Below are 13,343 nucleotides of genomic sequence, written 5' to 3'. Positions count from 1 at the left end.
CTTTATGTGTAATTGAAAAGAAAAAAAAATGTGGAATTGTCAAGTTCACATAACTTAATCATTTTAAGGCAATGGATTTCCTCACATTTTTGAGTTAAGTCAACTGATCACTTTTTACAGTGTAAAAAATCGAATATTGAATTTTCTCCCTGCCTTTCACATCATCAAGATAATCGCAAATGAATCATTTGGACATTTCAATCAACTGCGTTGCCAAAAAAAAAAAAATGTAGACAGTTTTACGACTCAAGTATTATTTTAATCAAAGAAGTACTTTAAAGAGATAGTTCACCAAAAAATGATTACATCATGTTGTTCCAAAAAAAAAATATATATTTTTTTTTATTTTTGGGTGAACTATTCCTTTAATAAAATGTTTTTAAGAAATACAAACTGCACATTTCTGCTTTTTAAACCTGTTTAAACACTGTCACAGATTTGAATAAAGATAGAGGGGTAACTGAGGTAACTGGGATATAACAACCAGATGAAAGGTCCGGATTTACTGATAACTCCTTAGTGGACGCTCTGCCAATGGTCTCACTCAAAGAGAGCACAATAGTGAACTAAGAGGTCAACAGCGTAAAGAGTGTGGTTTATGTGAAAAATGGTTTATATGAAATAATATGTGTTCCAAGAAGTCAGATCAACTGTAATTACAGGCCATTTAATGCGAAAGATTGAAGGAATTATGTTCAACTTACGATATGTTTATTCTTGAACCAAACAATAAGTAACTGTCTACGTCTTCTGTAATCAAAGAAGCCGCATCACAGGTCATATGAGTCGCATTGGGTCTCCTGACAGATGAGTCATGTTTGTCGTACTTTGACTGCAGTAAAGAAGTAATCAAAACATAATCCAGACTACATAAATCTATATGTCAAAGGGAAAGGTGTGTGCATGAGAACACGAGAACTCTTTAAATGAAGCACTTAAACCATAAATGTTTCCTTTGATGTGGCCTTGTTCAGTCACAAATGTATTCAACATGCAGAGGCTTGATTCTCCCTTACTTACCCCAGATGGAAAGTCAGAATGGTATTCACATTGGCATGGGAATTGCATGGGTGTTCAAGTTACATTAGGGCGCAATAAGTGTAGTGATACGGTCAATAGGCATCACAAACCATAAAGGAATCACCCCACTGAACTGATACAGCACTGCCATTGACAGAGGCGGATGTGAGGATATTTCAGAAAGCCATGTAAACCTGCTTAGGCTTTTTTTAAATGGCTTTTCAGCAGATATAGAACATAGATGACTTTTTAGAAAGCTATAATCATCAGATTCTGTCAAATTGACAGTTTTCTGACAACTGGAACTACTTATTTTACTGTTTTAATATCATCAAATCATCTTGTTTTTCTCCATAGATTGTTATATGACTTGCACCTGCACTTGAACATTGACCTGTGGCGAGCAAATCTGAGGTCATAATATGCTGAGTTTTCATAATGTGACTAAGGGGATTTTTTTTTTATACTCCAGGCCAGGTTTTACACACGCACCCATTATCTACAGGGACACCTGACAATATTTCCTATTATAGGAACTTCAAAAACATCCTATCTTCCTTCTGTTTTGCACTTACTAAATGATTATTCCAACTAATACATAAAAGTAAGTAGCTTGTATCGCCTCTAAGACCTTTAGTGAACTTGATCACTGACCTAATACCCAAAAGGACCAGTGTGGGTGAGTATAAAAACATGGAGCGATGATCCGGATTCAACTCTATAAGAAGAGGTGAGCTTGGAAACACTGCTGTTAGTTTCTTCAGCTCCTGCTTACCAGCACTCCTATTTACCAGCACTCCACGGTAAAGATGAAGATCCTGTTTCTGATCCCAGTTTGCCTGAGCCTGATTCTCAGCAGCTGCGCACAGAGGCCTGAACCCTGCAGTAAGACCTCCTGACCTTTCGTCCTTTGCCTGCACATTTTAGTAAACTTTATAGTGCAGTTGAAAGAACTAAAAATGGATATATGCTTGTTTTGGATCTTTTTAAATGAATCCGTTTAAATGAAACTTGTTATTTTCCCTTGACTTCCAGAGTCACCACCCTTGCTAGAGGGGGCGCTGACTGCAGTAAGTGGACTGTCTTGACATATAAATTTAATCTCTAACTTCTCTTTCTAGTTGGCTAATATCTTCAGAAAACTATGTAAATTATAACTGTGAGTTATGTGAAAACGCTCTCAGCAATATTAACTTCTTCTCCAACACAGTTCATCCCAGGGCAACACATACGTGTTTTTGAGAAATTCTCCTATGATGCCTATGGACAAAATGTCAGAGTTCTGGCAGCTGGGAAAGATGGCAATGAGACCTTCTTTGTAGACAGGCTTCTGCTCTTTAAAGAGGTAAAGTAACACGGTTTAAGGAGAAATAGCAAGACATGAATTTTGTCAAATTCATCATTGGGGATTGTGTTGCTGACTTCTAATATGACCCAGAGTTTGCACTCCTCTCAACAGGGGGTCAACTATGAGATCCACTACCGCAACCAAACTTGTATTAAGACTGCATTAAAGGTACCATTCAGACATATTGGGGTTCCCCATGATGCCCATTTCCTGACTCAAATGGTCTTGGGTAGCAGCTCTATACAAGGACAAGGACTGCTCGTCAATAACTGGAATGGAACAGCGGAGGAAACAAAAGGTAATGTGCGCGTTTGTGCTGCCTGATGATTCGCACAGACTGCAATAAACAACACAAATGTATTAAAACATCACAAGTTTTTACTTTTCTAAACGGTCACAACAATCCCGACCAGTCTAAAATATAAAAACTTATAATAGGCTTACCATAGTGACAAAAACAAGTTTTGGAAGAGGTATTGAAAGTGTATAGATGTTTTGAACAACAAAAAAGTTACTTTTAAGTAACTTGTTGTTTTGGCTTGAGTTAACCGATATAAAATATCTTGCTCTAGTTCTAATTGGCTTATGTTCTCTGTACTGTTCTCTGCAGAAAACTATCTGCTGACCTTCACTGCGTTTGGCTGCGTGCCTCTCTACGCCGTTGATTTCACACAGAAAGGGGAATTATCTGTCATGACAAGGTTAGTGTTCAAAAGTAGGCTGATCTGTCCCATTCAGAAACTATAACCATGTCTAACTCTGGTTTTCATTAAAGACCAAAGACCCATGCATAATACTTATGTAATCAAGTCTGCAATCTTGTCCTTTACTTAACCACATTTATAGTACACCGGTGAAGAACAACAGCAGATTATACAAGCAACTCTTAACCAATTACATGTGTTTACATCGCCTTTCCTCTTCCTCTGATCAAGGCTGTCTTCATGCAAGAATAACAAATAACATGCACAGAAAACAAAATGTGTGCTTCATGAAAGCAATTAATTCTGTTAATTATCAAAATGAGAAAAGGAGGATGCTGAATGGGTCACAGATGTATACATAACCTGAGACTCTGAGTGAACATTTCAGATGTGGTTTATATATGTGTGTGTGTGTGTGTGTGTGTGTGTGTGTGTGTGTGTGTGTGTGTGTGTGTGTGTGGATAGAGAGATAGATAGAGAGAGAGAGAGAGAGAGAGAGAGAGAGAGAGAGAGAGAGAGAGAGAGAGAGAGAGAGAGAGAGATAGAGATAGAGATAGAGATAGAGATAGAGATAGAGATAGAGATAGATAGATAGATAGATAGATAGATAGATAGATAGATAGATAGATAGATCAATAGATAGATAGATACACTGTAAGCAATTGCTGTAAATTTACAGCCAATTTCCAACACTAAAATACTGTTTTCATGTTAAACAGTTTAGTACTGTAGTTAGCAATGCATTGTGGGTTGCTTAACTTGGAGAAACAGGACAGAGGACCTAAACAGTATGATGATGTTTTAAATTACAGGAAACTACAGTATTTTTTAGAAACTGCGTTGACTGGAGAATTTGGAGCACGGTCAGAAGTTTGATACAACGTTAGTCTTTTAAATTGAGGCTATAGCCTACTGCTTTTGTTTTGGTAAAATTTCTTTAAAAAAAATACAGAAATAATTTGCCATCAACTCCTGAAAGGACTTCAGGAACCATCATTTGGAAAGGAGATTTTCCAGAAGACGACGCACAATTTAAATGATGTGCATGCTACACATCATCGAGTGTTCTTCATCAACATCGGGTCTTCTACAAATTAAAAGGTAATTAAAATCTTATTCATATTGCCAAGAATGTTTGATATCAAACTGATTCTCAGGAGCTTGTCTTGCTAGGGATTTTAACATGTCATTATCAGCGAGGCTTAGATTTGAATAGCCAAAACAATATTACTTTTGGGTGTTTTTTTGTTTAATTTTGAAACATTAGTCGAACGTCTGCATCCGAGGAACAACACTTGTTAACCGGTAAGAGAGGCAATCGGCAGATGGAGGCAGCAGGAAAATAAATTAGCAATAATTAGCTTACATCTTGCCCGGTGATTAAGGATTTAACCAAACCATAAGATTATTGGAACATCGGCTAACCGAGATGGTTTTGGTGAGTTTTATTTTGTTTGTGTCAACTTTTAATGTGTTTTACAAACAGTTAACAAGAAAATTAAGCTAACGTTAATTGTAGTTCGGTTAAAGAGAGACACTTGAATCCTCAAGGCTTTGCATTTTTCTGTTTAAACGGAAAATTGGTGAGAAAATATTGCCTTTCTGGACTCCTTGTGAATGCATTTTGTTTATTTATACTGATCCTCCTTACAGATGTAAGTTTTATTTTTTTATTTAGCCACAAAAGGGTGCATACTACTTTTTAGACATTTGCAGTAGAACTCCCCAAGACCTGTACAAATAAAATTGTTACCCTTTACCCAATTTTGAATGCTAAATCTATTTAGCAGTTTGACTGTAGATACTTCAGAAGCCTACCTCATTCACCTCTAGGTTACTCTCACCTAGTGTTTATTATTGACCTTTTAACAATTTTTCTTCTTAAAAATCGTATTATAGTAAGCATATGTATTTGTTCCCTAAAGGTGTCTGCCACTGCAGCTGACGTTGAGACAACTCTTAGTCTTCCTGCAAGTCCTCGCCTGATACTGCCTGGTATACATTTCATTTAAATTCCTTGATAGACACATTATATATACAGTATCATATCGACCATTCATCTTGAGTTTACAAATGTTTACACAAGGTAACATGCATTCCCATGTTGTTATGACTTAAAGTTTCAGGTGCAACAGGGCAAGTCACAATTAAAGGTTGGATGATCACTTTTGAGGGCCGTGTAATATCTGAGGGCATCACACCAACATTTGCAACGGGACTTGCTGCTGTGTTTGCAATCTACTATATATATTCAACCTTCAATATCAAGATGAGGCAGCCTGCACTCTGGAATTCATTCAGAGGTAGAACCCCTTCATTCCTTGTCATCATTATATGGATATATACAATTAAATTAATGTGTATGTGTTTGTATTTTTGCATAAAATGGTATTAGTACTGTATATTTCAAGCCACACACACACACACACACACACACACACACACACACACACACACACACACACACACACACACACACACACACACACACACACACACACAGGGTATTTTTTTGGGCTATATAGGCTTTATCATAATTCCATTTGATGTCACTTCTATATGTCATTCAAGTCCACTCTATTTGTGCAATGAAGAAAGACAAAACACAATTAATTGCATTTAATTGAATGTACACAAAACAGTAAGTTGTTGCAACCCCACTCTGATCTTAGACTATTTTGATTTTAGGCGCTTCATTGGTATAAATCCAGAGAGAGGGACAAAGGCCTAAAGGGGCAAGGTTGTCTCCAAGAAGAAAGGTGTGATCGTCCAGAAGAAGTCTTCTCAATACACACGTCGCCATGCTACTGAAGAATCTCATTGACTTTGAATGGAACTTCATATAGATCGGTGAGCTCTTTAATCTCACTCTCTTTGTTTTGACAGTCTGGCATTGCCACATTAAGCCACAAGAGAACTGGTATTATTACTTCATAAACATTAGCTTGGAGTGTATACTGTACATACTGTACCTTATTGTATAGTTTATTTATTATTATGATTTGTTGTTTTTTGACAGTGGCAACACTGGAATAATGCTGCAGAGAGGAACAGCTACCAAAGTGATGGTCATCTCTCCTGGATCCACAAGAACTAAAACGTAAAAACACAAGCCTACCTCACAGGACAATTTTAAGAGGTAACCTGCAAGTCTAGTGGCACAGATGCCTACCTTACAGTTTCATCCCTAAATGTTTTTTGTTTTTTTATTGATGCATATGATGCATATTGTCAAAATGTTCTACTGTACTATAATAGTTTCAAAATGGCCTTAATGCACATTTTCAAAATGTCTTTAAGTTTGTTTTCGAAATGTTGCCAATTCTGCATGTTACTATGAAAGTATATTGTTACAGACAATACATTGCATTTTAAGAGGAAAAACATGCGCCTGTGGGCTTTTTTCCCCAAAAACATTGCCAAAGATGCTTGTATGCTAAATGTTCTTACTCATTTGATCAAAAAGGTCTTAATGTTGTCTTAATAGTGCAGTTTTCCAAGAGAATTTGTTAAGTGTTCAAACTTTTGTCTTAAAGGGTTAGTTCACCCAAAAATGAAAATTCTGTCAGTAATCACTCACCCTCATGTTGTTCCAACCCCGTAAGATTTTCGTTCATCTTCAGAACACAAATTAAGATATTTTTGATTAAATCTGATAGCTGGATCACTTCTCCATAGGCTTCTAAGGGATTGAAACTTGCCGACCCAGAAAAGTTATTAAAGACATTGTTAAAATAGTCCAAGTGACTACAGTGGCTCAACCATACGTTTATCAAGTGACGAGAATACTTTTTGCGCACAAAAAAACAAACAAAAATAATGACTTCATTCAACTATTCATTTTCTTCTAAGTGGGTCTGAGTATACAGTATTCACGTATTGTAACTGCGCAGCGCTTCTGGGTTGTACATCACCACGTAGGCTCACTATTGGCCGACGCTGGTCATGTGTGTGATGCGTGTGATGTACAACCCAGAAGCGCTGCGCTGTTACACTACGTGAATATACTCAGACCCACGCAGAAGAAAATGAATAGTTGAATGAAGTCGTTATTATTGTTTGGACTATTTTAACAATGTCTTTAATAACTTTTCTGGGCAGGCAATTTTCAGTCCCTTAGAAGCCTATGGAGGAGTGATCAGCTCTCAGATTTAATCAAAAATATCTTAATTTGTGTTCTGAAGATGAACGAAAATCTTATGGGGTTGGAACAACATGAGGGTGAGTGATCACTGACAGAATTTTCATTTTTGGGTGAACTAACCCTTTAAATAAAACAAAAAAGTCAACTATAGATTATGCCCTTCACGTTTGGTAAAGGGTTAGGGGCAGTCTCTGACGAGCAATCTAAGAGTTTAAGTTTATTGCCATAGTCTAAAGCAGACACTATACTTTTCCATTTTTTGTATTCATGTTGATATTAACATTGCTCTTTGAAATAAAGGTATTTGACTTTGAAGTTTGTATTGCTTATTTTGCATAATATTCACAATAATGTATATCTTAAGCAACTGTCTATAGGCCTGAGAATAATGAAGTTTATTGCAATCAATACTGATTGCGATAAAGACTGATATTTTAGTAAACTGATAAATTTAGTTATTGTATTATCTACTGTGACTGTCTACACTACAGTAAACTGTGACAAGTTAAAGTAACAACCTAAACAATATTGTAATTTCCAAATAATCACAGAAATATGCATTTGTTTTACTGTATTAGACTGTGAAACCATTCAACAGTGTGACTACAGAAATATACTGTATTTCTGGTTTACAGACTACTACTGTAAAATTACGGTATATTGCTGGCGTCTTTACTGCCAGCTCTTTACTGTAAATTATAGAAATACAGAAATATACCATTTTTCTGGTTTACAGACTACTACCGTAAAGTCATTTTACGTTTGAATACCGTAAAAATAACGGTATACTGCTGGCGTCTCTGCTGCCAGTTACTGTTATTTTACAGGAAAATTTTTTACAGTGTAGACATAATCCTTCAAAAATCATTCTAATAAGCTAATTTAATACTGAGTTATTATCAATGTTGGAAACAGTTGTGCTGCTTAATATTTTTTTGGAACATGTTATACTTTTTTCAGGATTCATCTAAGAATAAAAAGTTAAAAAGAACAGCATTTATTAAAAATAAAATATTTTCTAACAATATACACTACAGTTCAAACGTTAATGCTTGGTTAAATCCTGTTCTTTTTAATAAAAAAAACTTTTTGTTCATCAAATCCTGATAAAAGTATCACAGATTATAAAAAAAAAATATTACTTTTTAAAACTGTTTCCAACATTGATAATAAATCAGCATATTAGAATGATTTCTGAAGGATCATGTCACATGTGACACTGAATACTGGAGTAATAGCTGATGAAAAATCAGCTTTGAATCACAGAAATAAATTATATTTTAATTAGGGCTGTCAAAAGATTAATCGCGATTAATCGCATCCAAAATAAAAGTTTGTGTTTACATAATATATGTGTGTGTACTGTGTATAATTATTTTGTATATAAATACACACACATGCATGTATATATTTAAGAAATATTTGCATACATATACGGTATATATTTATATATAATTTATATTATATATAAATATAATTTTTTTTATATAAAAATTACACATTTTTCTTAAATATATACAAGCATGTGTGTGTATTTATATATACAATTTTAATTATACACAGTACACACACATATATTATGTAAACACAAACTTTTATTTTGGATGCGATTAATCTTTTGGCAGCCCTAATTTTAACGTATATTAATTATTTTAAATTGTAATAATATTTAACAATATCACTGTTTTTTCTGTATTTTTGATCAAATAAATACAGCATTGGTGAACATAAGAGACTTATTTTAAAAAACATAAAAATAGTAATGTTTCCAAACTTTTGACCGGTACCATTACATTTTCTGACAGTTAAATATGTAAATTTTTTGGATTGTTTCTTCATTTTACCAATTATTTTATACCATCACCCATTTGTTTCTAAGTATTTTACATTTAACACCTTAATAGGGATCACTGAAGTAATATATTTAAGCAAATAAAAAGTCATCAACCTCAAATGGATCCAGAGGCCAACATGATTTCTTCTTTCCATAGCTTCTTTGACCTAGTGGAGGGAATAGAGGACCCAAATGTCTTCATCCCACCTTCATTCTGTGATTCTGTGAAAGTGCTGCCAGCCAAAGAAGGTGTCATAACAAACTCCTTCATCGGTCTTCTCTAAGAGGAACAATGTGTATGCGTTTCAGTGCATGTCTAGCTGAAATTGCAGCATGGACGCACAATTTTAAACCTACGCACATTAAACAATGTGACAATGCAAACTATGACTACTGCAAGTTTTTTTTATTCTGATGAAAGTCAAATACAGTCAAACATGATAAAGCAATTTCCATTCCTATCATAAATGACAGGCAGTCTTAACTACAAGAACCAAACAAAAAGAACAACTAAATGAAATAACCATATACCATATACAACTGAAAGAAATTGATGGTGAAGGTTAAACTGTACAATGTCCAGTGCCTTGTATAACAGATTCTCCAAAATTCTCCAAGAGTCTTGGTGTTTTGACAGGAAATTGCAATGCCGAGTGCTGGGTTCACATTTCACAGGTTTCGAGTCGAGTCAAACCAACAGCACAGAGATAGACGAGGCCTTTAGCAGCCGATAGCAGCAGATCTGCTACTTGTACAGGATGTCGTAGTGGCCTGGTCGGTAGAGGAGGAAAATCTTGGGCTCTCCACCTTCAGGGAAGATGTGGTGATTGACTGTTCCTCCCTCTCCTCGATCCATGTACTCCACCTTGATGCACACGTTCAAAGCCTGAGCCAGAGCTATAATGTGAATGTGATCACTCTCTTTGGACATGGGCTCCACCTCCTGGCCGAAACAGAAGGACACGCTGGTTAAAAATGTTGCAAAGTCATTGAAGAGCAGGTTAATCTACAACAGGGGCGTCCAATAATGCTCCTGGAGGGCCAATGTCCTGCAGAGTTTAGCTCCAACCTTTCCCAACACACTTGCCTGGAGGTTTCTAGTAACCCTGAGGACCTTGATTAGCTGACTCAGGCACGTTTAATTAGGATTGGAGCAAAACTCTGCAGGACAGTGTCCCTCCAGGAGCAGGATTGGACACCCCTGATCTACAAGAACTGGATAAAAATTAATCACTTATTAAAGTGACAAAGGATGTGTTCAGTGTTACCTGTTGGCAAAACTCTCGAACGGTGCGACCGCCCTCTATGAAGTGCTGGAAGAAGTCTTCCTCTCTTTGCAGGTACCCAGAGGTCACCAGCCGCAGATACACGACCAGATAATCCGATACGCTCTGCTCATTAAATGAGCCGAGCAGCTCACCCACAGACGGTTGCTTATCACATGTCTCAATCAGGTCCATGAACTGAAGTGAACAAGACAAACGGAAATTAATTGTGCAAGAAATTCATTTAAGATTATAACTAACCCCAAAGAAAGAAAAGGGCAAACGGGAGACATGTGATCTCAAATGATGTACTAATTGTTATGTCAACAGGACTGATTTCAAGTTTCCAGTGTTGTAATTGTAAACTTAAACTATTAAAAATAATTTTAGTTAATTAAAATATGTTAATTAATACTTTATTTTAAGGTGACATAGTAACACGTTACTGCATGTACATTCCACAGTATTAACAGTTAATTATGCATAATTACAAGCAAGTACATGTAGTTAATTAATATTACTCAGTACTTATTTGAGTAAGTGCAATGTAATAACGTCACCTTAAAATAAAGTGTAACCCAAAAACATTAAGCTGTGGTCACACTAGGCTTTGAGCTTGTGATATGATGTCACACTCTGCAGTGTATTTAAAAAAATAATATAAGAAAAACATAAAATCCAAATTTTACAATCTACTACACTTTCCTGCAACATTCTTTTAATTCAGATAAGTGGTCATGCCGTGACGTATCGATTCTATTGGTCGCACGGCTTCACGTGATATGAATCCGCAGGTCAGAGTTCACCAAATCCGAACTTAAGAACAAAGCTAAATGCGAAGAACTTCTTCACGAGCATGACTTGATGAATGGAAGTCAATAGAACGAAAAGTGTAGTGTGACCGTCCCTTTAGAGATGTAGCCCTGGCAACTAACTAAAATATAATAAGATTAAGTACTAAAATGACAAGAATGAATTAAAGCTAAAAAATATTATTTTTTTTAAATAAAATAAAAATAAACTGCATATCAAAATGACTCAAATTTGATATATAAAAAAGTATAAAAAAGAAAAGCTAATTTAAAGGTATAGCGGAGGATGTTTTACTTCCTGGTGGGTAGTGTAAACTATTGGTCCTCCTAATTGTCAATCATTCTGGTGAATCAATCAAACTTTTCAAAAAGTGGAGAGGGCGGGTCTTATCTAAAATTTGGAAAGATCCTCCGCTATACCTTTAAAATATTAATAAATAATAATAATAAAATATATATTTTCTGGACATTCTTCCAAAGACTTACTGTGTTGTGAAAATCTTCAATGGTGAATTCTGTGAAACCTTGGCTCACCAGATCCAGTTTACTCTTGGCAGCAATAGCCTTGAACCTGCCAAGTGAACGGAACCAAACACAGTCTTAGAAGAGTGTGCTAAAGGTTACAGGAGCTACTTGAGACCATTATCATCTCCTCATACTTTCATGAAAATTATCTTAACAGGCTTGACACAACAAGTAGTTTGTCAGTCCACACTGAAAGTGAAAACGCTGCATGATGTGACAATCACTGCCATTTAGAACATATTTCATGTTTTTATATGTAGTTTTGTGGAGTGGGAATCATTTATTCAGCTAAATGAATAAATGATGTTCACTTGAATGTATGCTGACAGGTGGTTACCTATGTAATTCTTTGCTGTCTTCAAGTAAAGACTCCAGATGTGAGAAACCAAAGGCTCTGTAGAAACAGTTCCCATCTGGCCGTGTTTTGCGTATAGATGAGTACTTCTCCTGTAAGTCCTGTTGATGAAACAGTTTTGAAAAGAAAAGTCAGAGATGGGGGATTGTGTATAAATACATATTTGTGTATCTGGCTGGATAACTAAGATAAAAGACAAAGATGACTGCATTATGTATGCATAGTATTCCATAAACATTCATTCTCTATTGAAAAGGTTCACTTACTCTTATCTTCTGCTGGTAGATGGTGTCATCATCTGAATACTCTCGCTTAAGGACAGACAGTTCCTGTCTTTCTGACACCAGAGAAATACTGGTTGCTATCTACAATGACATTCAGGATGGGTTAAAGATTGAATCTTGCGATTTTTCTTAATGAGCATCATGTGCATACATAAATACATGTATAGGGGCTAAAATGGTTCCCACACCTTTTGACCAATGAATTTCCATGAGTCTTCCTGTCATTCATGATTACTGGATAAAGATTTTTCTTCAAATAAACAAATATGTAATAATAATAACAACTAGAATAACTTGTAGACATTTTATTTAGTGCAATGCCAGAAACCCTAATATTTTCCAGATTTCCATAATAGTAGGAAACCTGGATCCTCATTAAACCGTTTCAAGCACGTCACACATTTTGCTCGATTTTAATCAGTGATGTTACTTTAGTATCATTGAAATGCTAGGCCTATATTCTTAAATTAGTTAGTATTTTTCTATTTTCATTTAAAATTTAGTTAAAACTTTAGCATTTCTGTTGTGTTTTTGCCATTTTATTCGTTTATTTTCTTTATGTTTTTTTGTCTTACTTAGTTTATAGTCATTTTATCATCTTTATGTTTTTTTATTATTATTATTATTTTAGTACAGCAAAGTGAAACTAAATTAAAATGAGAAATGCTTACTTGGCAACTAGTTGAAATAAAAATAGTTTACGTTTTTTATACATTATCTTTCCATTAATTACTTAATGACAATGAACCTAACATTAATACAAGTCTTTCAACTGTACTATATCAGAATCAGCTAAATCATGACCTGTTGAGTGTTTTGTTTGCAGAAAGACCTTTAACTCTAGTCTAGAGGAGCGTGTATAAAGCATCACATGACTACAATATAAATGAATGAGTAAATCGCTCAACAATTACCTCTTGCTGAATCTTATCTTGCTGTGCAATAATGGCTTCGTCATATGCAAGACAATTCAGCCCTGTCAAAGAACAAACACAATTAAGTGTAAAATATTGACGAATCTGCCAATTACTTGAGTGAATAATACTTGTTTC

The 13,343-nt window shown here is 35.3% G+C and overlaps 2 protein-coding genes across 2 annotated transcripts; one reads left to right on the top strand and one right to left on the bottom strand.

The window, feature by feature from the left end:
- Positions 1-1,829: 1,829 nt before the first annotated feature.
- Positions 1,830-9,334, top strand: epdl2 (ependymin-like 2; the record flags this gene model as incomplete). Its single annotated transcript, XM_081391472.1, has 6 exons — positions 1,830-1,905; positions 2,056-2,090; positions 2,231-2,365; positions 2,480-2,666; positions 2,979-3,069; positions 9,208-9,334. 6 exons carry the CDS (start codon positions 1,830-1,832, stop codon positions 9,332-9,334), a joined length of 651 nt encoding a protein of 216 aa, XP_081247598.1.
- A 44-nt stretch (positions 9,335-9,378) lies between these two features.
- On the bottom strand, positions 9,379-13,337 carry otub1a (OTU deubiquitinase, ubiquitin aldehyde binding 1a; the record flags this gene model as incomplete). The annotated part of the gene is made up of 6 exons (XM_081390094.1): positions 9,379-9,993; positions 10,319-10,513; positions 11,614-11,698; positions 11,990-12,108; positions 12,274-12,372; positions 13,206-13,337. Coding segments are annotated over 6 exons (828 nt in total), but the record flags the coding sequence as incomplete, so codon positions are not given.
- Between the last annotated feature and the right edge of the window lie 6 nt (positions 13,338-13,343).

The sequence above is a fragment of the Scardinius erythrophthalmus genome, assembly GCF_964197995.2.
Source record: "Scardinius erythrophthalmus genome assembly, chromosome: 17".
Taxonomy (NCBI): Eukaryota; Metazoa; Chordata; class Actinopteri; order Cypriniformes; family Leuciscidae; genus Scardinius; species Scardinius erythrophthalmus.
The sequence above is the reverse complement of the archived record's forward strand: the minus strand, read 5'-3'. Positions and strand labels throughout refer to the sequence as shown.